This window comes from Melospiza georgiana, chromosome 31, assembly GCF_028018845.1.
Source record: "Melospiza georgiana isolate bMelGeo1 chromosome 31, bMelGeo1.pri, whole genome shotgun sequence".
Lineage (NCBI taxonomy): Eukaryota > Metazoa > Chordata > Aves > Passeriformes > Passerellidae > Melospiza > Melospiza georgiana.
The window spans coordinates 3,785,353-3,812,626 of NC_080460.1; the positions used below are offsets into that span (position 1 = coordinate 3,785,353).

Genomic DNA, 27,274 nt, shown 5'->3' on the forward strand with positions numbered 1-27,274 from the left:
TCGCGCCGCGTAGCGGTCACGGGCGGTACTGCAGGCACAGAGCGGCGGCGCCGCCGAACGGGGACAGAACCGGGACTGAGCCGGGACTGAGCCGGGGACAGAACCGGGGCAGAACCGGGACAGAACCGGGACTGAGCCGGGGACACTGAACCGGGACTGAGCCGGGACAGAACCGGGACAGAACCGGGACCGAGCCGGGGACAATGAACCGGGACAGAACCGGGACTGAGCCGGGGACAATGAACCGGGACAGAACCGGGACCGAGCCGGGGACACTGAACCGGGACAGAACCGGGACCGAGCCGGGGACAATGAACCGGGACAGAACCGGGACTGAGCCGGGGACACTGAACCGGGACAGAACCGGGACTGAGCCGGGGACACTGAACCGGGATCGAACCGGGGACACTGAACCGGGACAGAACCGGGGACACTGAACCGGGACAGAACCGGGACAGAACCGGGGCAGAACCGGGGACACCAAACAGGGACAGAACCTGGACAGAACCGAGACTGAACCAGGGCCACCAAACAGGGACAAAACCGGGACCGAACCGGGACAGAAGCGGCACCGAACCGGGACAGAACCGGGACAGAACTGGGAACACTGACCCAGTGTCACCACTCCAGTACCAGCATTGGCATCACCCCACCAGCACCAACATCTCTGCCCCAGTACCGAACCAGGGAGCGGGGAACGGCTGTGGGATGGGAAAGCATCATCGTGGACATGGGAGTCAAACGGGAATGGGAAAACATTGTGGACATGGGAAAAGGTTGTGGGAATGGGGATGGGAAATGCTCATGGACATGGAAGTCAAATGGGAATGGGGAATGGAAGTAATTACGGGGATGGGAAAACCCTGTGGGAGTGGGAAATGACTGTGGGTTGGGAATCCTCATGGACGTGGAAGTCAAATGGGAATGGGGATGAGAAATCCTCGTGGGAGTGGGAAATCCAGGCTGGGGTTAGGAAATCACCGTGGGAACGGGAAACGGAGGCCGTGGTTGGGAAACCATGGTGGGAATGGGAAATCACGGTGGGAATGGGAAATCACGGTGGGAAATCATCCCTGCCATCCCCATCACTGCCCAGCACCGACGAGGTGCTGAAAATCCTGAAAATCCCAACATTCCCTGGCCTGGGATGGGACAAACCGAGCCGGGACAGCATTTTCCCATCCCCAACATCCCATTCCCGTGCGGGTGGTGTGCATGAGCCTGGACCAAACCCAGGAGGAAAGCGCAGGGAGGGGAAGCACCGCCTCAGCATCCCCAGCCGGGGCAGGGCGGGGGGCTCGGGCCGGTCCGACCCGCCCGGCCGAGCGGGATCGCGGCTCTCGGGGTGCCCCGGGGCCGTCTGGGCACGGCGGGGCCGCTCCCCCGCTCGCACAGATCCGGTTGGAGCTCCTGCGCTTCCAGCCCGGCCTGTAATTAGCGCTCGGGCCGGGCCGGCGAGCAGGACCCGGGCCTGGGAAGGAGCCGCGGGTGCGGGACCGGCGCTGGCTGGGGCTGGAGAGCTCATCTCACACCCGGCTGCCGCTCGGTGCCCCTCTGCACGTGTTCCTCCTGAATTCCGGCTCCTTGTTGCTACCCCAGCACTCGGGATGCTTTCCTGACCCCTGGGCACCCCATCCACACACGAGGGCATTCCCACTCCCCAAACCATCCCCAAAATCCCAAATCCATCCTCCCAAGCTGGCTGCGCTGTGGCCCAGCACCCTCCATCCCAAGCACGGGGGGGTTCAGCACCTCCAAAAACCCCAAAAATCTGAGATCTGAGGATAGGATGCCTCGCCGTGCTTCGGGGCCAGCCTCGGCAGCGGGGACCCCGCGGCGGTGACTCAGGGGTGCCGGCGCTTGCCAAACACGCCCGGGATGGTTTGGGAGACGCCTCCACGCAGCCGCCCCGGGGGGAGCCGTGCCGGGGGAACAAGCCACGGCAGCGTCTGGGCCCCGCCGAGCCGTCGGGCCGGTTTGCCGGAGCTGCAGCAGCAGCAGCAGCAGCAGCCGCGGCCGGCGATCGCAGCGGAGCCCGGCCCTGCGCTGGCCGGAGCCATGCGGGCGGCCCCGCTGCTGCTGCTGCCGCTGGCCGGGGCGATGCTGCGGGGCGCGGGCGGCCAGCAGTGCCAGCCTGCCGGGCCCGGGGCAGCGCCGGTGCTGAGGTTCACCGACAGGCACGCCGAGATCCGGGTGCCGGCGCTGCACCGCGTGCCCAGCTCGCTGGATCCCCTCTATGCCCTCGTCCGGCGCTGCCTGGACCTCATCCAGCAGAACCCGCTGCCCACAGGTGAGCCCCGAGCTGGGGGGGGGGAAGGAATTTGGGGTCGTTCGGTCCGGTGGGTTTGCAAAGAAATGGGATTAGTTGGGCTGGGTCGCCTTCCTGAGGTTGTTTCTTGTAGCTGGGTCGCTCTAAATTACGGATAATTAATGAATGGCAGAGGGATTCACACCAAAATAAATGGTTGTTATAGATCCATGAATACCCCCATTCCTTGCCTGGGATGTGGATGGATTAAAAATGGGAGGATCTTGGAGTTAATGGTAAATCCCCCAGGAATAATCCAGAAAATTGTCCTGAACCAACTGCCGGGCACTCTGCTTACTAGGGGAAAAAATAAAAACTGAGGATGAGCTGGATAATGATTCCTCACCTCAAGCAGAGCGATCCCACTGCTGCCAGCACCTTGGGCGTTGTGCTGGATGCAATCCCTGTGTCCCAGAGCAGTTCCAGGGGTTCAGAGGATGGTTCTGCCCCTGCCCCGGTGCTGCTGCCCCAGGAAGGTTGGGGACGCCCCGGGTGCGGCCTCCTCTGCCTGTGCCATGATTTATTTCTTGCAGAGCTGCTCAGGACAGCCCTGAACGACCCCAGCTCGGTGAGGACGTCGCAGGTGAGCCGGGCCGTGGGCAGGGGATGCCACGGGGATGTTCCCACCTGCTGGCACAGGGCACCTGGAGCGCCCCAGCTCGGTGCAGAGGTGCCCCAAGGAGGCTCTCCCGTGGCGCAGGTGGTGCAGTACGAGCTGGGCTACGTCGTGTGTGCCGCCGTGGCTCTGCTCTTCACCGTGGCCGTGCCGGTGGCCGGGATGTGCTTCTGCTACTGCCGGAGCCGCCGGCGCTGCGGGGGCCGCCTCCGCGCCCACCGGCGCTCGCTGGGCTGCCGCCGCCGCTGCCTGCTGGCCTGCCTGTCCCTCACCTCCCTCGTCATCCTGTGAGCCCCCCGGATCGCCCCCAAAATCCTCGCTGGGCGGGGGGAGCCGCGTCCCGCGGGGCCGCGCCCTCACCGCCCGCTCGCTCCCCGCAGGGTCAGCGTCACCTGCGCCTTCGTCACCAGCCAGAGGGTGAAGGGACAGATGGAGCCGGGGCTGGGGGCCGTGCCCTCCACCCTGCGCACGCTGCGGCAGCACCTTGCCAACGTCCCCCAGGTGAGTCCCCCAGCGGCCTTGCCAACGTCCCCCAGGTGAGTCCCCGAGTGGCCTTGGCGACGTCCCCCAGGTGAGTCCCCCAGCGGCCTTGCCAGTGTCCCCCAGGTGAGTCCTCCAGCGGCCTTGGCGAATTCCCCCAGGTGAGTCCTTGAGCGGCCTTGCCAAAGTCCTCCAGGTGTGTCCCCAAGTGGCATTGCCCCCAGCACCTTGCCAATGTCCCCCAGGTGTGTCCCCGAGCACCCTCGCCCTCGGCACCTTGCCAATGTCCCCCAGGTGTGTCCCCAAATGGCCTCGCCCCTGGCACAGTGCTCTGCCCAGGGATGGCCGCGTTTCCCTCGGGGAATGGTTCACCAGGCAAGAGGAGATGACGTGGCTGCCATAAAAATGAGTTCCGAATGGCAACGCGGGGCTCTCTCCCCTTCCTGCGGCTCAGCGGCTCCTCTTTCCCGGCAGGGCGTGCAGATGGTGGTGGACAAGTTCGAGGTGCCCCGAAAGCAGATCAGCTCCGACCTGGGTGGTAAGCAGGGCACCGGCAGCACCCCGAGCTCGCCCCAGGGATGGACTCAGTGCCGACGGTGCCGAGCTCGCCCCGGGGATGGTCTCGGTGCTGATGGAGCCGCGGTGCCTTGCAGGGCTCAGCAGGAGCGTGGGGCTCTCCATCCATTCACAGCTCCAGGCCACGACCTACGCGGCGCTCGCCGACCTGCAGGACAGGGCCCGAGGTACGGCCGGAGCTCTGCTGTCCCCGGCCCCGCCGCCGCGGCCTCTGCGTGGCGGCCGAGCGGAGCGGCGTGACCGAGCCCTGGCCTTTCTCTCTCAGAGCTCCAGAGCTCGCTGCACCATTTGCAGACGGTGCACAGGACGGCGCGGGCGCTGGCGGCGGCGCGGGCCGAGCTGGAGCCGGCGCTGCTCGAGCGGAGGCGCCGCGTGGTCGCGCTCCTCGACGACCCGCGCTGCACCTCGTGCGCCAGCGTCCTGGGCAGGGCGCAGGGCCTGCAGCTGGGTGCCGACTACGGCAAGGTGGGCACGGGCTCCTGGTGGCCCTGGTCGCCTCCCAGCCCCGCCGCCCTGGCACTCACGGGGCCCTTTGTCCACCCTAAGGTGCCGTCGGTGGAGAAGGTGTTGAAGGCGCTGGCTGGTCTGCCCCGAAGTGACTTTGCAGAGATGATTCGCCAGGTTTGGGGGGTCGGGGTGAAGCGTGGAGGGTCCAGCACCCACAGGCAGCTCCAGCACCCCCTCTTTCCCTGCAGGGCAATGGCACTTTCAACTCCATCCCGGAGCTGGCCGTGGAGAGGATGGCGCAGGTCATCCAGGGTGAGTGGGGCTGGCCCAGCGAGCGGGGACATCCCCACGCGGTGAATCCTTTTGGGGACGCGGGGTGGGGTGCAGGGACCATCCGGCCGACCTTGTTCCCGCAGATCTGCGTGCCGACCTGGCCCGCACGGCGGAGAAGGTGCAGTCCATCGCCGACGGCTTCCCCCTGCCCGACTACACGCGGCCGGCCAGCGAGGCGCTGGCGGAGGCGGAGCGGCGGAGCCGGCCGTACCTGCGGGAGGCAGAGCGCTTCGAGCGCTACAGGTGAGCCCGGGGGCAGCCCTCACCCGAAACGATGCTAAAAAAAATCATTGCCTTCTCTACCTCAAGCCAGCTAGGACTAATAATAGTCACAATCGGACTAAACCTCCCCAAACTGGCCTTCTTCCACATCTCAACTCGCGCATTCTTCAAAGCCGTGCTTTTCCTGTGCTCAGGCTCCGTCATTCATTTTGGATATCTTGTTCTCCTAAATGGCGAACAAGATATCCAAAAAATAGGGGGGGCTCCAAAATACACTCCCCACAACCTCTGCATGCCTCAGCATCGGCAGCAGGAGCACCATTCCTGGCAGAGAAGGGCCCCGAGCCCCCGGCGCCTCAGGGCCGCGTCTCCAGGCTGTGCCCCGCTGCTCTCCCCTGCAGGTGGATCGCGGGCACGGTGCTGTGCTCCATCATCCTCCTCATCCTCGCCTGCAACGTGACGGGCATGGCCCTGGGGGCCTACGGCCTTTCCAAGCGGGAGGACCCCAGCGACTACGAGTGCCGAGGGGAAGCTGGCGCCAAGTTTCTCCTGGTGTAAGCGTTTATCTGGGTGCTGGGGGGCTGCTCCATCTCACTGCGTTTGTCAGGGTGCTGGGGGGCTGCTCCATCTCACACACACCCCCCAAAAAACCCCAAGCAAAGCCAAGGGAGGGACTGGGAGAGGTCCCAGCGGAAAAGCTTTGAAGGCACCGCCTGCGCCGGCAGCTTTGGGAGAAGCCGCTCCTCCCTGGGAGCTGGCATCACACCATCACGCCCTGCCCAGCCCAGCCTGGCGTGCCCGGGCTCGGGAAGGAGCCGCGGGGCTGCAGCTGGACGGGCAGGTCCCTTCCTGCCCGCTCGGGGCTGCGAAGCCACCGGTGCCACCTCCTCTCCCTCTTTCAGCGGCGTGGGCTTGGCTTTCCTGTTCTCCTGGCTCCTCATCCTCCTGGTTTTCGCCACCTTCCTGGTCGGGGGCAACATCCAGACGCTGGTTTGCAGGAATTGGGTCAACCAGGAGATTTATAAGGTGGGTGGCCACGCATCCACACATCACCGTGTAAATCTCTCCTTCCGTGCGCCAAAACTCCTCCAAAGGCTCTGTGTCCTCCCCCTAAACCGGCCTGGGAAAGCCCTGTCCTAGACCAGAGATAAAGTTTAGGATTAGCTCCTTGGATTTGCATCATCAGCTGGGAATCACCTTTGTGCTGTTAATTCAGTTCCTAATTGCTGTTCCCTGGTCCTTGGGGTGGGCAGATGGGGGTGATGGGACAGTGGGACCGGGGTCAGGATTGTCCCCATGGCAGTGCCACACGTGGGCCTGTCCCTCCAAACACACTAGGCCAGGCTCCTCAGTGGGGAATATCCAAATAAACCCAAAATTATTTCAGGCTGCCATGAGCTCCCCCAGGATACCCCTGCGAGGGCAGAACACCCCCAGAATCCCTGCTGGGAGCGCCCCTGCCTTACCCTGACCCCGTTTCTCCTCCTGTTTGGCCCAGTTCATCGACACCCCGGGCAATCTCCCTCCGTCCATGAACCTCACCCGCCAGCTGAACCTCAGGAGGGACTCCAACCTCAGCTCAGCGTACAGGTGAGTGCCACACGATTTGGGGTGGTCTCAGTGCCACCAGGGTGGATTTGGGGTCCCGCCAACGCTTCCTCTGCCTTGCAGGGAGTGCAAGAGCGGCGCGGGGCTCTGGGAGGTGCTGCAGCTCGACAGCTCCTACGACCTGGACGAGCACCTGAGAACGCCCCAGGTGAGGCCCAGCTCCAGCCACAGCTGCTGGTCACGGTCAGGGGGAGGCAGGAGCTTTACTGGGGACACCGGGAGCCCTGCAGAACGCCTTGTCCCGCCCTGCAGTACACGGCTGACTTCCAAAAACGCCTGGGAGACTTCACGGCCGACCTGGGCGCCGTGCGGCTGCTCCGCAGCGAGGGCAGGCAGGACCTGGAGACCTTCGCCCGCAGCGGGCTGGACGAGGTGGACTACGGGCGCTTCCAGGAGGAGGTGAGGGTGCTCACCATCACCCAGACCCCGCTGCGGGCGGTGGGGATGGGTTTTGGGCAGCCCTCAACTGTGTTTCCCCACAGATGAAGAACCCCGTGGTGCAGACCAGCCTGCCCGGCTTGGCGAGGAACCTGGAGGGGCTGCAGAAGATGCAGGTGAGCAGTGGGGCAGAAAAAGGGGGAGCCCTCGGTGGTTTTGGGGCAGGGAAAGGGGAGCCCCCGGTGGTCTCGGGGCCGGGCTGACCCCGCCGTGCCCGCAGAGGAACAGCACCGTGGCCGGGCGGCTCGCAGCGGAGGCGAGGGTGCTGTGGCACATGCAGAACTCCACGGTGCAGTCGCAGGAGGCTTTGGTGGTGAGTCCGTGCCGGGCTGGTGGCAGTGGTGCTGCTGGTACCCCCTTGAAGGGGAAAATGAGGGTTCTGAACGTTTCTCACCTCCCTGTCCCACAGGCAAAGCTGGGGGAAAGCGTCCAGTTCCTCTCCCGTTTGGCACCGCACCTCAAGGTACTCACGCGCCTCTTCCAGCCCCAAAAACTCTGGTGCTCCATGGGCCCCATCTGCCAAAAACCAAAAAAATACAGCTGCAGGGTGATGGGAGAGCCAGGAAAAATGCCAGCCAGGAGAATCAGTCTCCTTTAGGGATTAGATTTGCTGTCACAAACCAGAAATCCCGCTATAAAGGGGTTTGCCTGCTCAGGGCACATCCCCCTTTCCCTGACCCAGTTCGGGGTTTCTCCCTGCACCCCCCGGGCACCCAAGGGCCCTGAGGATGCTCTGCCCTCGCTGTGCCTTCCCAGGAGCGGGTGAGGAGGACTCTGGCCACCACGGCCTCGGTGGAAGCCCGGCTGCCCCTGCAGGCCCAGCAGATCCTGCGGCAGGTGAGGCAGGGCTGGGTGGATCAGCGGGGCTGGAATCCCCTGCGGCTGGGAGGAAAGAGGGAGAAGAGGGCGCCGGGAGCCTTCAGCCTCGTTTCCCAGCCTGCATTGGCCAGGAGAGAGGCTGGAGAGAGGCTGGGGAATGTGGGGATGGAGCTGGGGTGGGAAATGTGGGGATGGAGCCAGGATGGGAAATGTGGGGATGGAGCTGGGATGGGAAATGCAGGGATGGAGCTGGGATGGGAAATGTGAGGTGGAATCAGAATTGGGAAGTGTGGGGCTGAATCCAGACTGGGGTTGAATCAGAATTGGGAACTGTAGGGTTGAATCCAGACTGGGAACTGTGGGGCTGAGTCGGAATTGGGAAGTGCGGGGCTGAATCAGAATTGGGAAAGCGTGGGGCCGAATCCAGATTGGGAACTGTGGGTTAAATTCAGACTGGGAACTGTGGGGTTGAATGGGAAGTGGGAGTTGTGGGGTTGAATCCGGATCGGTAAGTGAAGGCCTCTCCCTCCACGCTGCCTGTCCCTGCCCAGGAGCTCGGCTGCTTCACCAGGAAGGAGCTGCGCTATTTCACCCAGTACCTCAACTGGGTCGGGCAGACGGTGAGAGCCCCCCTGTCACCTCACAGGGATTTTCGGGGCCCAGGAGCCCCCATGGATCCCCCTCCCCAAACAAACTGCCCGCAGCAGCCAGGTGTGGTGCTTGTCTCGTTGCAGCTGAGGGAGGACGTGGCTTCGTGCCAGCCGCTGGCCACGGCCCTGGACAACGGGCGGGTGATCCTGTGCGACCGCATCGCCGAGCCCTGGGTGAGGATTCCGCTCCTCGGGGCCCCGGGAGGAGCTGCGGGAGCACCGGGGCTGTCCCTGCCCTCCCGGCACCGCTCAGCCCCGCCGGTTCTCCTTGCAGAACGCCTTCTGGTTCAGCCTGGGCTGCTGCACCTTCTTCCTCATCCCCAGCATCATCTTCGCCGTCAGGCTCACCAAACACTTCCGACCCATCCGCAACCGCCTCATGTGAGGGGCGGGCGGGGACAGGGACACGGGGGACAAGGGGGGACAAGAGGACAGGGAGGACACAAGGTCGGGGAGGACACGGGGATAAGGAGGAGGACATGGGAATGAGGGGAGGACATGAGGACAAGGAGGACAAAGGGATGGGGAGGACACAGGGACAAGGGGGACAAAGGGACAGGGAGGGCACAGGGATGGGGGTGTGGACACCTCCCTGACCATCCCTCAGGCTTTCTCCATCTCTCCTGCAGCTCCACGGGGTCAGAGGAGACCTGTCCCTTCCACATCCCCCGTGTCACAGCGCTCAAGCTCTAGGACGGGGCTCTGCCGGGTGCGGCGCCCCAGGAGCTGCCACAAACCCAAACCCAACCCCAAAGCTGCACAAACCCAAAGCAGAAACCTGTGCCAAAGGTCTGGATCCCTCTGGCACCTCTCAGGGCTTTGGATCCCTCTGGCATCTCTTTCTCGGCATCCTTTGGGGTCTGGTGTCCTTCCCGAGCGTGGGGCACCCGGAGATTTGGGGTCTCTGGGTGGTCCCAGAGCCCGACTGGAAGGGGAGGCTCCCCCACCCCACAGCGATCCCCCACTGCCAGCACTCCTGGGCAGTGTGGGGCACATTAAAATCCTCCCCTAAAATCGGCCCCTGACTCTTTTGTTCACGCCCTTTGTGTCCCCATTATCCACAGGGAATGTCTCTGAGGGGCTTTGGGGTGAGGGATTTGGGATGAGAGGAGACCATGGCTGAGGGGCCTTGGAGCTGAGGGGACCCCATGGCTTTGGATTTGAAGGAGTTTAGGGGAACATCAGGGTTGAGGTTATGGCTGAAGGGGCTCCAGGACTGAGGGGGGCTCTGGGGCTGGGACTGTGGCCAAGGGGGTAACATGGCCATGATGGTTCAGGGCCAGGCCTGAGGTGGGCTCCAGGACTGAGGGGGTGACACGGCCATGGGGGCTCCATGGCCAAAGGGGACCCTGGGGCCGAGGGAGTGACACGGCCATGAGGGCTGAAGGACCAGGCCTAAGATGGCTCCAGGGCTGAGGGCGTGACAGGGACATGGAGGTGACAGGGCCAGGCTTGAGGTGGCTCCATGGCCAAAGGGGATCCTGGGGTTGAGGGACTGACATGGCCATGAGGGTCTGGGGCCAGACCTGAGGTGACTTCACGGCCAAGGAGGTGACAGGGACATGGGGGCTCCAGAGCCAAAGGGGACCCTGGGGTTGAGGGACTGACACGGCCATGAGGGTCTGGGGCCAGACCTGAGGTGGCTCCAGGACCAAGAGGGTGACAGGGACATGGGGGCTCCAGAGCCAAAGGGGACCCTGGGGTTGAGGGACTGACATGGCCATGAGGGTCCAGGACCAGGCCTGAGGTGGCTCCAGGACCAAGGAGGTGACAGGGACACAGGGGCTCCAGGACCAAGAGGGTGACAGGGACATGGGGGCTCCAGAGTCAAAGGGGACCCTGGGGTTGAGGGACTGACACGGCCATGAGGGTCCAGGACCAGGCCTGAGGTGGCTCCAGGACCAAGGAGGTGACAGGGACACAGGGGCTCCAGGACCAAGAGGGTGACAGGGATGTGGGGGCTCCAGGGCCAAAGGGGACCCTGGGGTTGAGGGACTGACACAGCCATGAGGGTCCAGGACCAGGCCTGAGGTCCAAGGAAGCTCAGCTCTTTATCTCCCAATTTGTGATTTTTTTTTTTTTGTGTGAAATTCCTGTTTTTCATCCAGCTCCTTCACCCCCTGGTTTGGCAGGGCTTTGTCCAACCAGCAAATTATTCACAAACCATCCATCCAGGGGTTTGCAGATCCACCAAACGAGGGTTTCCCTCCCCATAAACGCTCTCTGTCTGCCAGCTGACAGAGAAATGCCCCATTTTAATGCATTATTTATAAGTTTGATTTTTTTTATGATAGGCTTTTCCTACCCACAGCCAGCAGCAGTAAAACACCTGGTTCATGCATTATTTAGGTTATTGCTGCCCGGGGTTTTCAGCAGTCCCTCAGCCTGCAGAGGTCAGCATTGCAAAGGATTTTTCCAAAGGGATTTAGAATGAAAACCTCAAAAGGATTTCTGCAGGAGCCCCCATCCACAGGGATGTCCTCAGCCCACATGGAAACCACCTGATGGCACCAAAAATCAGCGTTAAAATGGAGGATTTGGGGGTCAGAGGGGGTTGTGGTGGGGAGAGGTGTGTGGAAAATGTTCTTACCTGGGGTTCAGCCAGGAAGTAAAAAGCTCCCAGCTGGATGCATCTTGAAAGTCACAAAATTCTGAGATAATTAAAAGAAGAGGTTCTCATAATTAAAATAAATATATATTTAAAATAAATTATTATAATAAATTAATTTCATCATAATTTTGATAATTTGAGTTTAAATTTTTACTATATATTTTTTATAAATTTATTTTCTTTTAATGTTAAATTTTATTTTATAATTTATATTTTATAATTTATTTTATAAATTTATTATAAATAATTTTTAACTTTTAAAATTTATTATTTTTAATTTATTTATTACTCCACGGCAGTGCTGTATTTTAAATCCTGTAATCCCCGCTTGGTGGTGCAAGAGAGCAAAAAGGGATTATGGACTTGAAACGTTAAATAGCATAAAAGCAATAATATTTACTGAGTCCATTCACTGATTAAATAAAACACAGAGACAAACCTGGGGTTGTTTAGGCTGGAAAAGACCTTTGAGGTCATCAAATCCAGTGGGTTTGCAAAGAAATGAGATTATTTCAGCTGCATCTTCTTCCTGAGGTTGTTCCTCATAGCTGGGCCACTCTAAATTACAGATAAATAATGAATGGCAGAGGGATTCACACCAAAATAAATGTTTATTCTAAATCCATGAATATCCCTGTTCCTTGCCTGGGATGTGGATGGATTAAAAATCAGAGGATCTTGGAGTTAATGGTAAATCCCCCAGGAATAATCCAGAAAATTGTCCTGAACCAACTGGACTCTGTTTACTAGGGGAAAAATAAAAATAAGGATGAGCTGGATAATGATTCCTCACCTCAAGCAGTCTCAGATTTATGATTAACCTGCAGCCCCAGATTTATGATTAACCTGCAGCCCCACCCTCACAGAGGCACCTTGTCTCCTCTTTATTACTTGCATTGATAAATTAAAGACTGAAGTCAGCTTATTTCCAGCTGCTAAATGGATTTTAAAAAGTGTTTTTCTGTCTCCTCTGTCAGAGGGGTTTGGTTTTTTCTATCTCAGTTTGGATCTGTGTTCTTTGAAGCTCTTTTTCCTATCTCACTTTATCTGGATCTGTTTTCTCTCAGGTGTTTTTCCCTCTATCTCAGTTTATCTGGACCTGTATTCTTTGAATTTTTTTTTCTCTATCCCAGTTTACCTGGATCTATGTTCTTTACTTTCTAAGCACTTAATTAACTGGTGTTGATTAAACCATTCCCCTTCCCCCTTGGGATTCAGCCCCTCACCTCACTCCTGCTGTCCCTGCTGCCCTGGGAGGAGTCAATAATCCATAAATAATCCATAATAAATTAATTCACAGGGCTGCAGCTCTGACAGCTCTGCTCAGCCCAGCTGCTGCTGCCCAGCTCCTATTTCAGGCCACAAATTGTTCATAAATTTCCTATTTCAGGGCAGAAATTGTTTATAAATTCCCTATTTCAGGGCAGAAATTGTTCTTCTCTATTCCCGGAACAGAGGAGAAATGCAGGAAAAGTCCAGCCAGGATCAGCTCATTCCTGCCATTGTAGCAGCACTCAATTCCCCCATTCTTATTCCATTTCCCCCCATTTTTCTCCCTGTTTTTCACTGAACACCAACCTCCTTTTCTTCTCCACAAAAAAGCACCCGTGACCTCTTCCATCCGTTTTTCTCATCATCCCCTAAAAACAGCTTGGGAAGCTGAGACACAGAGCAGCTGCCCTGGGGGATTGTTCAGAATTTCATCCCCATCCCTAAAATGTTCCTTCTAAAGCTCTTTCTGCAGCAAGGAGTGAGGGAGGGATGAGAGCCCATTTCCCAGCTGGATTTTATTCAGTGAGGGAGGGACAAAATCCCAATTCCCAGCTGGATTTTATTCAGTGAGGGATGAGATCCCCATTCCCAGCTGGATTTTATTTGGGGAGGGATGAGATCCCAATTCCCAGCTGGATTTTATTCGGTGAGGGATGAGATCCCAATTCCCAGCAGGATTTTATTTGGATAGGAAGGAACAAGATCCCAATTTCCATCTGGATTTTATTCAGTGAGGAAGGAACAAGATCCCCAATTCCCATCTGGATTTTATTTGGGGAGGGAGGGACCAGCAGGGTTTGTCTCCAGCACCGCTCCTGCATCCCTCGGTAGCCATGGCAACGGCCCCGTGCCCATGGCAACCCCAGGAGCATCCTCGGAGCCTCCCCCGGGTTTTAATTCCGAGTTCTGACTCCCCCTCATGGGCTTTTCCAGGGCCAGAGGATTTGAGATTTAATTCTGGAATATTTGGTGCATAAAACTCCCCTGGTGTCTCTATAAAGAGCCTCGAGGGCAGCTCCACTTCCAGGGCCAAAAGGGCAAGTTGAACGATGGATTTATATTATTAAAAAAGAATAAAATTATTATTAATTTCATGATTAATTAATATTTGGGGTGTAAAACTTCCCTGGTGTCTTAATAAAGGCAAACCTTATAAAGAGCCTCATGGGCGGCTCCACTTCCAGGGCCAAAGGGCAGATGGGACATTTAATGATGGAATAATATAAATATAATATAATATTATATTTATATTAATCCCTGGTGTCTTTATAAATACAAACTTTATAAAGAGTCTCATGGGCGGCTCCACTTCCAGAGTCAAAGGGCAAATTGGCAAAGGGCAAAGCACATTTATTACCAGTTTTTGTTCCTAAATAATGATGGATTAATATAATTAAGATAGTCTATTTATTCTATGCTATTCTATATTATTAATTAATATTTGGTGTGTAAAACTTCCGTGGTGTCTTAATGAAGACAAATTTCATGAAGGGCCTGTAAGGTGCAGGGAAATTTCCTCACCATAAGAGGATTGATCATCTGGGTTTAATCATCTCATCCTCCTTGAGAAACCAGGTCAGGGCAGGAAAAACTCGCTCAGTCCTCAGGTGAATAAACAAGGTGGAGACCTGGGCCAAAAATCGCTGTAACGAGGAAAAAAATTGTCTAAAAAAAAAATGAAAGTCAATTTATAGCTTATTTAAAAATATTTTATCTTATTATTTAACTTATTTTTAAATTAATTAATTATTTTTAAAATTACTTATTTTAAACATTATTTCTCTTATTATGTAACTTATTTTAAAAATTAATTAATTAACTTATTTTTTTAAATGATTACTTAGCTTTAAAATAATTTCTTATTATTTAACTTATTTTAACAATCAATTAATTATTTTTAAAAATTATTGCTTATTTTTAACATTATTTCTCTTATTATTTAACTTATTTTTAAAATTAATTAATTGACTCAATTTTTAAAAATATTACTTAATTTTAGAATTATTTATTACGTAACTTATTTTTTAATCAATTAACCAAATTATTTTTTTAAATTATTCTTTAGTTTCAAAATTATTTCTCTTATTATTTAATTTATTTAAAATTAATTAATTACCTAACTTAATTTTTTTAAATTATTATTTAGTTGTAAAATTATTTCTCCTATTATTTAATTTATTCAAAATTAATTAATTAACTTATTTTTAAAATTATTATTTAGTTGTAAAATTATTTCTCTTATTATCTAACTCATTTTTAAAAATTCATTAAAATTATTACTCACTTTTAAAAATTATTTCTCTGTTTCAGTCTATCTCTTAACTTATTTTAAAAAAATTTAAAATTTAAATTAAAATCTGCATTTTTTGAGGGTGGGGTCCAGCTTTCCCCAGCTCACTTCAAAACCCATTTTCTAAATGAGAAATCTGATTTTTCCTGCCCTTTTCCCGCCGGGAAAGCAGCGAGAATTCCCTGCCCAGGATTTAAAATCCCAATTTCCGTGATCCCCGTGACTCAGGGGGCAGCACCGGCAGCTCCATCCCGGGATATTTCGGGGCTCTGACCTCACCCGGGTCCCTTCCAGGCCACGACAAACCCAAAAACCGGGAGGAAAAAAAGGAAAATTCTCCCCGTGAGTCACTCCTGCCCCGAGGAGGAAAATTCCCATTTTCCTGCCAAGGGTGACGGAATTTGGGGGCAGTTTCTGGGAATTCCGGCGTTTCTGGGCACGGCTTCGTTCCCGAGCTCTGGGGACGAACAGAACTTTGCTCTGGGTTCTGTTCCAGCAGAAAAAAGGAGATTTCTCAGCACAAGGAGCCTTTGTTTCCTGGGAGCTCTTGCCAGGCACAGCGGGGAATTGTTGGGGTTGTTGTTCCCAGGCGCTGCTGGGTTATTTTTATTTTTATTTTATTTTTATTTTTATCTCCAGGGCTGGGCTGGAGCTGGAGCAGCAGCAAACAAGGACGGGCTGCTCCGGCTCCCAGCCATTCATCCAGAAAGGGCCTCAAAAACCCCTTTTTTTCCCCCATTTCTGAGCACTTTTGGTTCCAATTTTTGTTCCAAAATTCATTTTTTCCCTCCTATTTCAGAGCACTTTTATTACCAGTTTTTCTTCCTAAATTCATTCCCCCCCCCTCATTTTAGAGCAATTTTATTAACAGTTTTTGTTCCAAAATTCATTTTCCCCCCTCACTTCAGAGCAATGTTATTGCCAATTTTTGTTCCAAAATTCATTTTTTCCTTTCATTTCAGAGCACTTTTATTAGCAGGTTTTGTCCCTAAATTAATTAATTTTTCCCCCACTTCAGAGCACTTTCATTACCAGTTTTTGTTCCTAGATTCATTTTTTCCCCAAACAAACATTTGAACATTATTTTTTTTAAATAAAGTCCTCAAAAACTCAATTTTTTGAGTAGATATGATAAAGCCTCAAAAATTCAATTTCCCTTCTACTTCCAAGCACATTTATTACCAATTTTTATTCATAAATTAATTTTCCCCCAAACGAGCATTTTAGCTTTTTTTTTTTTTTTTAATTAAAACCTCAAAAACTCAATTTCCCCCTATTTCAAAGCACTTTTATTACCAATTTTTGTCCCTAAATTCAATTTTTTTTTCCCCAAACGAGAATTTTAATGCTATATTTTTTTAAATAAAATCTGCTATTTTACCTCCCAGCGCCCTGGTGATGCTGGAAGGGACCAAAATGAATTTTTTGGGGCTGTGCCCCACGCAGGTGATGCCAGGCCTGGATGTGGCACCACCGGGTAAGGAGCTTACCCAGGGCTCAGCACAGCCCTAAGCAGCTTGGAGCAGCTCCAGGGACATTTATAACCCTGTGGATAAAGATTCCTAACCCTAAAATAATTATAACCCCAATGGATGGACATTTATAACCCCATGGATAAAAATTTCTGACCCTAAAATAATCATAACCCCAATGGATGGACATTTATAACCCCTTGGACAAAGATTTTTAACCCTAAAATAATCATAACCCATGGATGGACATTTAAACCCCAATGGATAAAGATTTTAAACCCCAATGGATAAAGATTTCTAACCCTAAAATAATTATAACCCCATTTTTAACCCCATGGATGGACATTTAAGCCCCACGGATAAAGATTTCTATCCCTATTGATGGATTATTTTAATCCCATTTATGAACGTTTTTAACCCCATGGATGGACATTTATAACCCCATTGGATGGACATTTTAACCCAAATAAATGAACATTTTAAACCCAATGGACGGACATTTTAACCCAAATAAGTGAACATATTAAACCCCAATGGATGAACATTTTAACACAAATAAATTAACAATTTAAACCTCAAAGGATGAACATTTTAACCCAAATGAATGAATATTTGAATCCCAATGGATGAACATTTATAACCCCATGGGTGAATATTTAAACCCCAATAAATGAACATTTGTAACCCCAATGGATGAAGATTTTTAACCCCAATGGATGATGATTTTTAACCCCAATGGATGAAGATTTTAACCCAAATAAATGAACATTTTCAACCCTGTGGATGAACATTTATAACCCCAATGGATGGGCATTTTAACCCCAAAAAAATGAACATTTTAACCCCAATGGATGAAGATTTTAACCCCAATAAATGAACATTTTTAACCCAAATAAGTGAACATTTTTAACCCAAATAAATGAACACTTTAACCCAAATAGGTGAACATTTTAAACCCCAATGGATGAACATTTTTAACCCCAATAAATGACCATTTTTAACCCCAATGGATGAAGATTTTAACCCCAGTGGGTTAAATATCCACCCAGCCTTTGCAAAGCCAGGGCTGGCTGAACAAATCATCTCCGATGAACCCAAGCCATAAAAACCAACACAAAACCAATCAATGAGAGGCCGCGAAGGAGATGAACTTTCCTCCCTCCCCAGAACCACAGTCAGCATTTCCTGAGCAAAACCCATCCCACCAACGATGGCTGGGCTGGCCCAGGGCCTGGGGCATCATTTCCACGAGGATCCTGAGGAGCTGCAGCTCCTGCCTTGAGGCTGAGAGGAGTTTTACCCTGGGATGCCAAAAATCCATTAAAGATCTGCCCTGGATGCACTGGTGGGGAGGCCTCAGCCCTGACGGCTTCCACAAGGAATTAAAAATTCATTAACGATCCGTGCTGCTGATTGATGTGCAGTGGCTCTGTTTCTGCAAACAGAATTTCTGCTGCTTGAAATAAAAAAAAAGCTTATTTTTTCAGTGTTGGCCACGGCGCTGTTTTCAGTAAATGTTCTTTTCAAGATTAATAGTTTTCCCTTGTTGTCGTTGTTGTTGTTGTGCTCCTGGAATAAGTTGTTATTACTGTAAAACCCTGGATTTTGGATTAATGCAGGATTAATTCAGCCCAGCCAACCCGTTCCTGGTTTGCTCCTTTTCCTGGCATGGAATTTGGAGGAATATTTCGACCCAAAGCAGGCAGGCAGGAGCCATTCCACACACAGAATAAACTCCTCCTGCAGGGCAGGGCTTCCCCAGCCCCACAGCCCTCAATCCTGCTGGTTTCATTCTCTCCTGGCTGGATTAACATTCGTGTTACAGGGAGAAACCACTTCAATTTATTTCAACACAACCCAGGTGGATCACAGGGAAATCCCTTTTCCATCCAGATGTGGCCCAGGATGGTCATTCCGGGCCCAGCTGTTCTGGGCAGCCTCAGGAGGGTTTGGGGGGGGTGTTAAAATCATAAAATCCTGGGATTTGGGTTGGAAGGGACCTTAAAACTCACCCGTGGCAGGGACACCTCCCATTGTCCCAGGGTGCTGGCCCTGGGAAACCCTAAAAATTGGGAAAACCCTAAAAATTGGGAAAACTCTAAAAATTGGGAAAACTCCCCCATTCTTGTCTCTGTAAATTCCACTCTTGTATCCTTACCCTCCAAAAAAACACCATTTTTGCCATCCCATGGGATTTTTAGTTGTTTTCTGTGGCATTTCCTCCTGTTGAATTTCAGGATTCCTCGACACAAACTGAGATTGCAGGAGTGAGTTCTGCCCCTCTGCAGGGACACAGCTTTGAAAGGCAAATCCATCTTTTCTCCCTGGTTTGATTTCCTCTCCCCCAGCCGTGGGAGCAGCTCTGCTCCACGGGATAATGGATTTGGAGCTGCTAAAAGCAGCTGCTAAAAGCATCCTGGCCTCTCCCAGATTCCCAACCAGGAGATTTCCAACCCAAACCCTGGAGTTTCTTCTATTAAAAAAAAAAATCCAAGTGTTGTGATTCTCCAAGATTCCCAAAACGGCCCCAAACCTCCTCATTCCATTCGGTATTTCTTCAATAAACCACCAAGATGCTGCAATTTCCCAGGATTTTCCAAGCCTTGATATCCCTTCAGTATAGAATCCAAATGCTGTGATATTCCAGGATTTTCAAATCTGCCTTCAAACCTGAAAATTCTTCAATCAAATTCTCCAGGCGCTGCGATTTTCAAAGGATTTTTAAATCAGACCCAAGCCCTGATATTTCTTCCATATAAAATCCAAATGCTGCAATATTCCAAGATTTTATCACCAGCCTCAAACCCTGATAATTCCTCCGTAAAACCATCCATGGGCTGCAATTTTCCCAGATTTTTAAATCAGTCTCAAACCCTGATATTTCTTCAATAAAACCATCCAGTTTCTGAGGTTTTCCAGGATTTTATCACCAGCCTCAAACCCTGATAATTCTTCCACAAAACCATCCAGGTGCTAAGGTTTTCCAAGATTTTAAAATCAGCTCCAAGCCCTGATATTTCTTCAGTGTAAAATCCAAATGCTGCAATATTCCAAGATTTTATAACCAGCCTTAAACCCTGATAATTCTTCAATAAAACCATCCAGGTTCTGAGGTTTTCCAGGGTTTTATCATCAGCCTCAAACCCTGATAATTCCTCCATAAAACCATCCATGGGCTGCAGTTTTCCAAGACTTTATAACCAGCCTTAAACAGTGATATTTCTTCAATAAAACCATCCGTGTTCTGCAGTTTTCCCAGATTCTTAAATCAGCCCAAGCCCTGATATTTCCTCAGTATAAAATCCAACTGCTGCAGTATTCCAAGATTTTAATCACCAGCCTGAAACCCTGATAATTCTCCAATAAAACCATCCAGGTTCTGAGGTTTTCCAGGGTTTTATCACCAGCCTGAAACCCTGATAATTCTCCAATGAAACCATCAGTGTTCTGCAGTATTCCAGGATTTTATAACCAGCCTCAAACCCTGACATTTCTCCAGTCAAACCATCCATGTTCTGCAGTATTCCAAGATTTTATCACCAGCCTGAAACCCTGATAATTCTCCAATAAAACCATCCAGGTTCTGAGGTTTTCCAGGGTTTTATCACCAGCCTGAAACCCTGATAATTCTCCAATAAAACCATCCGCGTTCTGCAGTTTGCCAGGATTTTTCCACCACCCTCAAACCCTGATAATTCTCCGATAAAACCACGACCCCCCCTCGATTTTCCAGGCTCTCCTTTGCTCCCCCGTACCCCGGGCATGCTTTGGGGCGCAGCCGCGGTTTCGGGGCGCGGCCCGGGCTTTTCCCCGGGGACGGATGCCGGATGAAGGATGAAGGATGACGATGATGACGATGATGATGCTGGGTGAGGGCTCAGCGGGGCCGGGCTGCTCGGAGCAGCTCCTCCCTCTCTCGCTATTTATTCCTGCGCGGAGCTCCGCGGCTGAATCACCTCGGGGCGAGCGGGCAGCGCCGTTTGCAGCCGGTGAGTACCGGGGGAAAACCGGGATGGAGGGGATGCGGGAGGGATGAACCCCGAGGCGAGGGGGGTTTGAACGCCGGGAGCGCGGGGCTGCCTCTTTTCCCGATGGAAAATTGACATTTCCAGCGGTTCCTTACCAGCCAGCGCCCCGCTCCTGCCCGCCTCTTGTTTACTCAGCGGTTACTCAACATCGGGAATTTCTCCTCCGAGGGTTTTGGCTTTTCTCCCACCCGCCAGCTGCTCCCCCTTTTCTTGAGAAAGACAAAGGGGTGAAGGGGAGCTCTCCAAACCCCTCCAAACTCCAAACCAGGGGTGATGTTTTCAGAGAAATTCCGATTTAATTGAAATTTCCAGAGCCCCAGGCCGGGATTTTGAGCCCAGGAGGGTCCGGACTCCCCCATCCCCAAGCATCCTCCCATCTCCACATCCCCACCTCCCTCCTCCGCCTCCCCGGGGACCTTCCCAAGGTTATTTCCAGGCGTGTTTTGGCACCTGGGTGTTGGTTTTTCCCCTCCGAAGCGAATCCTCCTCCTTGCCAACGCCGAGCACGTAATTGCTGCTTGCAGCCTCCATTTTCCGCTGGGTTCCTCCGGCACGGATAAAAATCGGCTCCGCCGCAAACCACCTGAATTAATTCGTCATTTCCAGCGTCCGCCGAGAAGGCGAATCTGGGCCAGAAAGGTTAAAAATTAAAAAAAAAAAAAATCCCAGTGAAATCACTCGTTGTGTAATTTAATATTAATGTCATGGTCAGGCCATAAATAGAATTCCCGAGCAGAGAGATCCCAGCTCCGGGTTTCTCTTCGCCGAGAGAAATTTGGGATTTTAAAGGGAGAAAATCCCGGATTCTCAGCAAGCAGCTCCTTCAGGGATTTGGCCAGGGAACTCATTTATTTGGGGCGAAGCTCCTGGCTCGCTAATTAGCGCCGTATCCTGTTTATCAGCGTTCTCAAGGCAATTAGAGGAGCAGGATCCCTGAATCAGCCTCAACCCCCGCGATTTCCTCAATAAAACCATGGCAGAGCTTTGCCAGAACCCCTCTCCAACCAGGGTTTTAAATTTTTAATTCAGCCGGGGCCTGGGTTTTAACCCCTGGGAGCTCAGAGCGGGGAGCGACGCCTCCAAAAATATATTCGAAAAATGCCCAATTCTGTGGATTTTCCTCCTCCGCTGCCCATTTTGCCGAGCACCCAAGGAGCCCGTTGTTTTCCCTGCCTTTTGGCTATTTTTAACCCCCCTGATCTCATCCCTGCCCCCAGCGGGTGGGTGCTGCAGGGTGAGGGAGGCAGCGAGCCCCAGCCCGCTCCTTGAGGCCGGGATTGTCCATGGAGGAGCAAATCCCAGAGCTGGAACTGCAGATCCCAGACCTGGAATTGCTGCCCATCACCAGGGATGAGCAAATCCCAGACCTGGAACTGCAAATCCCAAACCTGGAATTCCTGCCCATCACCAGGGATGAGCAAATCCCAGACCTGGAACCACAAATCCCAGACCTGGAACTGCAAATCCCAAACCTGAAACTGCTGCCCATCACCAGGGATGAGCAAATCCCAGACCTGGAACTGCAAATCCCAGACCTGGAACCGCAAATCCCAGACCTGGAACTGCTGCCCATCACCAGGGAAAAGCAAATCCAAATTCCAAACCTGAAATTCCAAATCCCAAAGCTGGAAGTGCAAATCCCAAAGCTGGAATTGCTGCCCATCACCAGGGACGAGCGAATCCCAGGGACTGACAAATCCCAGACCTGGAACTGCAAATCCCAAACCTGGAATTCCAAACCCCAAACCTGGAATTCCTGCCCCAGGGAAAAGCAAATCCCAAAGCAGGAATTGCAAATCCCAGACCTGGAACTGCTGCCCATCACCAGGGATGAGCAAATCCAAATCCCAAACCTGGAATTCCAAATCCCAAACCTGGAATTCCTGCCCATCTCCAGGACTGGGCTTTGCATCCTGCTGAGGTTTTATTTCGGGCCTTGCCAACGATCCCACCCAAACCACTGAGCTTGAAGGGCCTTTCATTCAAACATTTCTGGGCATAAACCCAGATTTTTGGCAGAAAAAGCATCACTAACGAACCCAGAGAGATTAATTCGCTTTTTGTGGCCCACAAATCCTTGTCCAGGTGGCAACAGGAGAATTTCTGGCTTGAACAGGGTTTGCCCTTTGTGGCTGTAGGAAAGTTCAGCATCTCCTGCCCGTGTTATGATTAATCCTGGGATAACTCTGTAAATGCTGCAAAAAAAAATAAATTTAGGACCCAAAGTAAATTATTTCTTGCTGGATCCAGTGATGCTGAAACAGCCACCTACACTGAGGATGCTCCTCTCGCCCTCCCCAGCAGCGAGGGGAGATTTTGGGGGGCAGGATGGAAAATCCCTTTTTTAACCTTAAACCCACGGCAGCAGTGACTCAGAGCCCTTGGCATTGCCAGGAGGCATTCAAGGGTTTTGGCAGCTTGGCCTTTTTGGTTTTTTTGGGTCTTTGAGGTGTTTTCCAAAGGATTTGCAGCCCCGGTGGGGATTGTCCCTTGTCCTGGCTGGATTATGCATTCAGGGGTGGAAATGGGATTTATCCCCCCTGGAAATGGGGGAAATGGGATTTATGCCCCCTGGAAATGGGATTTATCCCCCGGGCAGTGTGGGAGATGCCCGGAATGCCAGCAGCATTCAGTGAGTCACTGGATGCTGGGAAACTCTGAATCCCAAAAATACCCATTAATGAACGGGAATTTGGGTAAAACACGCAGAATTTGGGAAAAGAACCCCTCGGGGCCAGGCTGGGCGTTGCCTTCCCTGCAGCACCGAGTGCCCCTTGGCATCGATGGTGGCACAGCGGGGATCTCATTTCTGCCCCCAGGCTGGGTAGGGCGGGATTGATGAGCGGGGTTTTACCTCAAAATCACGTGAAGCATTTGCTTGTAAAAGCTTTTGTTTCATCACTTAAAGCTGCCATTGTCAGCAGGGGTCCTGGTGGGGAATATATTAAAACAAAAAATATATATAAATACATTCATACATACACACACACACACATATATATATATATAAATACATATATTTCCACATATATAAAATAGATAAATACATGTATATATATATATATTTATATACATACACTAAAATACAAATACATATATACAAATATATTTAAAATGCATATACACATATATAAAAATATTAAAAATATATACATATATACCTATATATGCATATATGTAAATATAAAAAAATAGATAGAAATAAGCATATATAACACAATAATAATAAAAATATAAATACAATAATAAATAAAATATATACGTATAATAATGAATAAATTTTTTTATATGCGTATATAAAATACATATATATACATATATAAAAAGAATATATATACATATATTAAAATACATACATAAAATATATGTATTTATATATATACATATATAAAAAGAATATATATACATGTAAGTATATATATATATATATATAAAAGCATACACATACATGTATAAAAATATATAAAAAATTTTACATTTACATATAAATGAAGGGTTTGGGGGGATGATGAATACCTTTAGTGCAATGCTGTTCATTCTGCAGCTGCATCTGGGGGCACCAGCCGTGTTTGTGTTTGTGTTTGTTGCGCCCCACGGGCGAGGCAGGGCTGCCCCAGCTGGGAGTGTGGCCCTGCCCTGACTCTGTCCTTGTCCCCACAGCCATGGCCCGGCTCCTCGGCACCTCCTGCCTGCTGCTGCTGCTGCTGCTCCTGGGGCTCTGCGCCGACGTCGCCTCGTCCAAGAAGGGCAAAGGCAAACCCGGCTGGGGCGGGGGCAGCCGCCAGCCCAGCTACCCCCGCCAGCCCGGCTACCCCCAAAACCCGGGCTACCCCCACAACCCGGGCTACCCCCACAACCCGGGCTACCCCCACAACCCCGGCTACCCCCACAACCCCGGCTACCCGGGCTGGGGCCAAGGCTACAACCCGTCCAGCGGAGGGACTTACCACCAGAAGCCCTGGAAGGCGCCCAAGCCCAAGACCAACTTCAAGCACGTGGCGGGCGCGGCGGCGGCGGGCGCCGTGGTGGGGGGCCTGGGGGGCTACGCCATGGGCAGGGTGATGTCGGGCATGCACTACCGCTTCGACAGCCCCGACGAGTACCGCTGGTGGAACGAGAACGCCGCGCGCTACCCCAACCAGGTCTACTACCGCGACTACCGCGGCCCCGTGCCGCAGGACGTCTTCGTGGCCGACTGCTTCAACATCACCGTCACCGAGCACAACATCGGCCCCGCCGCCAGGAAGGGCAACGCCTCGGACGCCCTCAACCAGACGGAGGCGGAGCTGGAGACGCGCGTGGTGACCAAGGTGATCCGCGAGATGTGCATCCAGCAGTACCAGGAGTACCGGCTGGCCTCGGGCGCGTGGCAGCGCCTGGCCGACTCCCCGCTGGCCACCCTGCTGCTCCTCGTCCTCGTCGTCCTGCACTAGGGCGGCCCGTGCGGTCCAGGCGTCCCCCGTGGGGTCCCCACGCCCACCCCGGTCCCGCTTGGTTTTGGTGAGGAGCCCCCCGGCGCGGTCGCGGCGCCTCGGGGTTTAGGCGGTGGGATGAAAATGTCGTTTTCTGCCCCAAAAATGGCTCCGGGATGGTGCTGGAGCGCAGAACCGCGGCCTTCGCCTCCTCATCCTCCTCCTCGGGGTCGCCCCGAGAGGGACCAGGCAGAGGCGAGCTCTCTTTGGCGTCCCTGCGGGAGCTTTTCCAAAAATCCTCTTCGTTAACAGGCAGGGATTTGTCTCACCCCCCCCATCACCCCCATTCCCTGGGGTACCCCTGGGGTTCTCAAGCTGCCAGGTTGCAATTTGAACCCTTCCACCACAAAAAAAAAAAGCCCCTTCCCCGTGTACATAAGGAGCTGCCACTGCACACCCTGCATGCTGCACAAACCCCCTGCAGCAAGACACCAAAATAAAGTCATTTTGTACTCCCCGTCACAGTGGGGCTGGGGCACCGGTCGATGTTTAGAGGCAGAAAGTGCTGCTGAATGCCCCAAACACCCCCAAAATGGTGTTACAGCCCCAGGAAAAGCCAGTTTTTGGGTGCTCCAGGTGACAAGCTGTGTTCGTGCTTCAGCACCTGGACCCAAAGGACGTTAAAATGCAGCACAAAGGATTCTCAGGGGGTCAGGCACGTAGCAAGAGACTGAAAGCAGCTGAACCACGCCGGTACAGCGAACAGCATCGGGAAAAATGGGCCTGGGAAAGAGAAATGCTAAAAAAAAAAAATCACTTTTGTGAGTAATTCCTTTGCCCTGTGGAAGCAACGGGTGAAATTGTTAATTCTTGCTTCTCTGTGGATGCTGGGCTGGGGACGAGCTGTAACACCCGTGGCGCTGCGTTCGATATCCCTTGTGTGATTTTATTTTTGCAAGGCACTGAATAACACTGTCCTAAATGAGGATTTTTTTTTTTGTTATTATTTTTTTTCCTTTTTGCATCGGTGTAAGCTAAGTGAAGATATATATATATATTATATATAAATACCTATAAACAGAGAGAAACCTTCCAGAACAGCCGAAGCAGGGCTTTGAGGCGCCCCGTCCTTCGCGACGCGCGGATGTTTTGTTTTGTTTTGTAACCCCGTCAGTCACGCTGCATGCCCGGGATTTGCCGTGCTGAGCCTTTTCTAAGTGTTCCACGTCTGGTACACATTAAAACGGATCAAGCCAAGGTGCCCGGCAGCCTCCTTTGTGTGCCGGCCCCAGAATTTCCCGCATTTCTGCATTTTCTGCATTTCCGCCCTCCCGAGCCTGAGGGAGCTTTTGTTCCCTTCCAGCCCCAATTTGGCCCAAACCCCGCAGTCCCAGTTAACCTTTTCTCCTCCCTCCCATGGCCTCGCTGCAGCCCAAGAGGAGTTTTCCAATTTCTGTCTCATTCCGGTTTCTGTGCTAATAAAGGAGTTTTCACATTTGCTGTTTCGGTGGCGTCGAGCCCGAGCCGAGCCCTGCTCCATTCCTGGAGGCTTCATCGTGGAATCCTGGAGCGCTTCGGGTTGGGAGGGACCTCAAATCCCACCCAGTGCCACCCCTGCCGTGGGCAGGGACAATTCCCACTGTGCCAGGTGCTCCAGCCTGGCCTTGGGGACATCCAGGGATGGAGCAGCCGGAGCTGCTCTGGGAATTCCATCCCAAAATCCCATTTAAATCTCTCTTTACACATTCCCAGCGTCCTGCCCATCCATCCCTTGTCCCAAATCCCTCCCCAGCTTTCCTGGAGCCCCTGCAAGGCCTGGAATGTGCTGGAAGCTCTCCCTGGAATTTCCCATCTCCAGGTGAACATTCCCAGCTCTCCCTGGAATTTCCCATCTCCAGGTGAGCTCCCAGCCCTGCAGGTGAGGTCTCACCTGAGCAGAACCCCGGCCTCAATGGGATTTATTTCCATTTATTTGCATGGTGCAAATAGTTCTCAATGGGATTTATTTCCATTTATTTGCATGGTGCAAATAGTTCTCAATGGGATTTATTTCCATTTATTTGCATGGTGCAAATCGTTCTCAATGGGATTTATTTCCATTTATTTGCATGGTGCAAATCGGCCTCAATGGGATTTGTTTCCGTTTGTTTGCACGGTGCAAATCGGCCTCAGTGAATGGGATTTTTTTTTCCATTTATTTGCATTTCGCAGCCGCAGGGCCCCTCCTCCAACAGCCCCAAACTGGAGGAGAAATTGCCCCAAATCAGGAAGGAGAAAACTTCACCTCATCCAAAGGAAGGGAATAAAAGAATGGATTTAAAAATCCCCCATTTCCCGAGATGATCTCATGGATATTTCCAGGAAGAGGCTCCCAGCACTTGCTGAACTCCCCTGGGGAGGGTTCGACCTCAGCAGCAGCACAATTACAAATTTCTCGTTCTTTAACCCCAAAACCTTCAATTCCCTCCCTCCCAGTCATGGGAAACACATTGGCAATGCTCAAAAATAACATTTTTCCCCTCCCTGCACACGCAGCACTCTGGTTTTTAACCCTCCATGGGGGTTTAGGGTGATTTTTGGAAGGTCAGAACTTTCCTGGCTCTGGCAACACCCAAGTGGGGTGACACAGCCTGAACTCTTGTGTCCTTTAAGGACAGCTGGATCACATTACCCCTCTGCTGAAGCAGAGAAA

General features: G+C 52.2%; 2 protein-coding genes and 1 long non-coding RNA gene across 4 annotated transcripts; 2 read left to right on the forward strand and 1 right to left on the reverse strand.

The window, feature by feature from the left end:
- The first annotated feature begins 2,058 nt into the window (after positions 1-2,058).
- PROM2 (prominin 2) lies at positions 2,059-9,530 on the forward strand. The gene is made up of 23 exons (XM_058042437.1): positions 2,059-2,290; positions 2,842-2,891; positions 3,009-3,211; positions 3,305-3,425; positions 3,879-3,942; positions 4,058-4,147; positions 4,246-4,445; positions 4,527-4,601; positions 4,676-4,739; positions 4,844-5,003; positions 5,384-5,536; positions 5,885-6,008; positions 6,481-6,572; positions 6,654-6,738; positions 6,843-6,989; positions 7,073-7,144; positions 7,249-7,341; positions 7,438-7,491; positions 7,785-7,865; positions 8,399-8,467; positions 8,582-8,671; positions 8,772-8,878; positions 9,127-9,530. The coding sequence occupies exons 1-23, from the start codon at positions 2,059-2,061 to the stop codon at positions 9,188-9,190; spliced, it is 2,490 nt and encodes an 829-aa protein (XP_057898420.1). The 3' UTR covers positions 9,191-9,530.
- A 1,220-nt stretch (positions 9,531-10,750) lies between these two features.
- On the reverse strand, positions 10,751-21,272 carry LOC131094846 (uncharacterized). 2 transcript variants are annotated; one of them, XR_009115798.1, is made up of 3 exons: positions 20,621-21,272; positions 11,088-11,148; positions 10,751-10,998 (listed from the first exon to the last, which is right to left on the reverse strand). It is a non-coding gene; the product is annotated as an uncharacterized LOC131094846 (long non-coding RNA). The 2 variants fall into 2 exon arrangements; XR_009115799.1 differs by lacking the exon at positions 20,621-21,272 and adding an exon at positions 13,902-14,018.
- PRNP (prion protein) lies at positions 19,973-26,077 on the forward strand. The gene is made up of 2 exons (XM_058042424.1): positions 19,973-20,131; positions 23,831-26,077. Exons 1-2 carry the CDS (start codon positions 19,984-19,986, stop codon positions 24,601-24,603), a joined length of 921 nt encoding a protein of 306 aa, XP_057898407.1. The 5' UTR covers positions 19,973-19,983; the 3' UTR covers positions 24,604-26,077.
- The last annotated feature ends 1,197 nt before the right edge of the window (positions 26,078-27,274 follow it).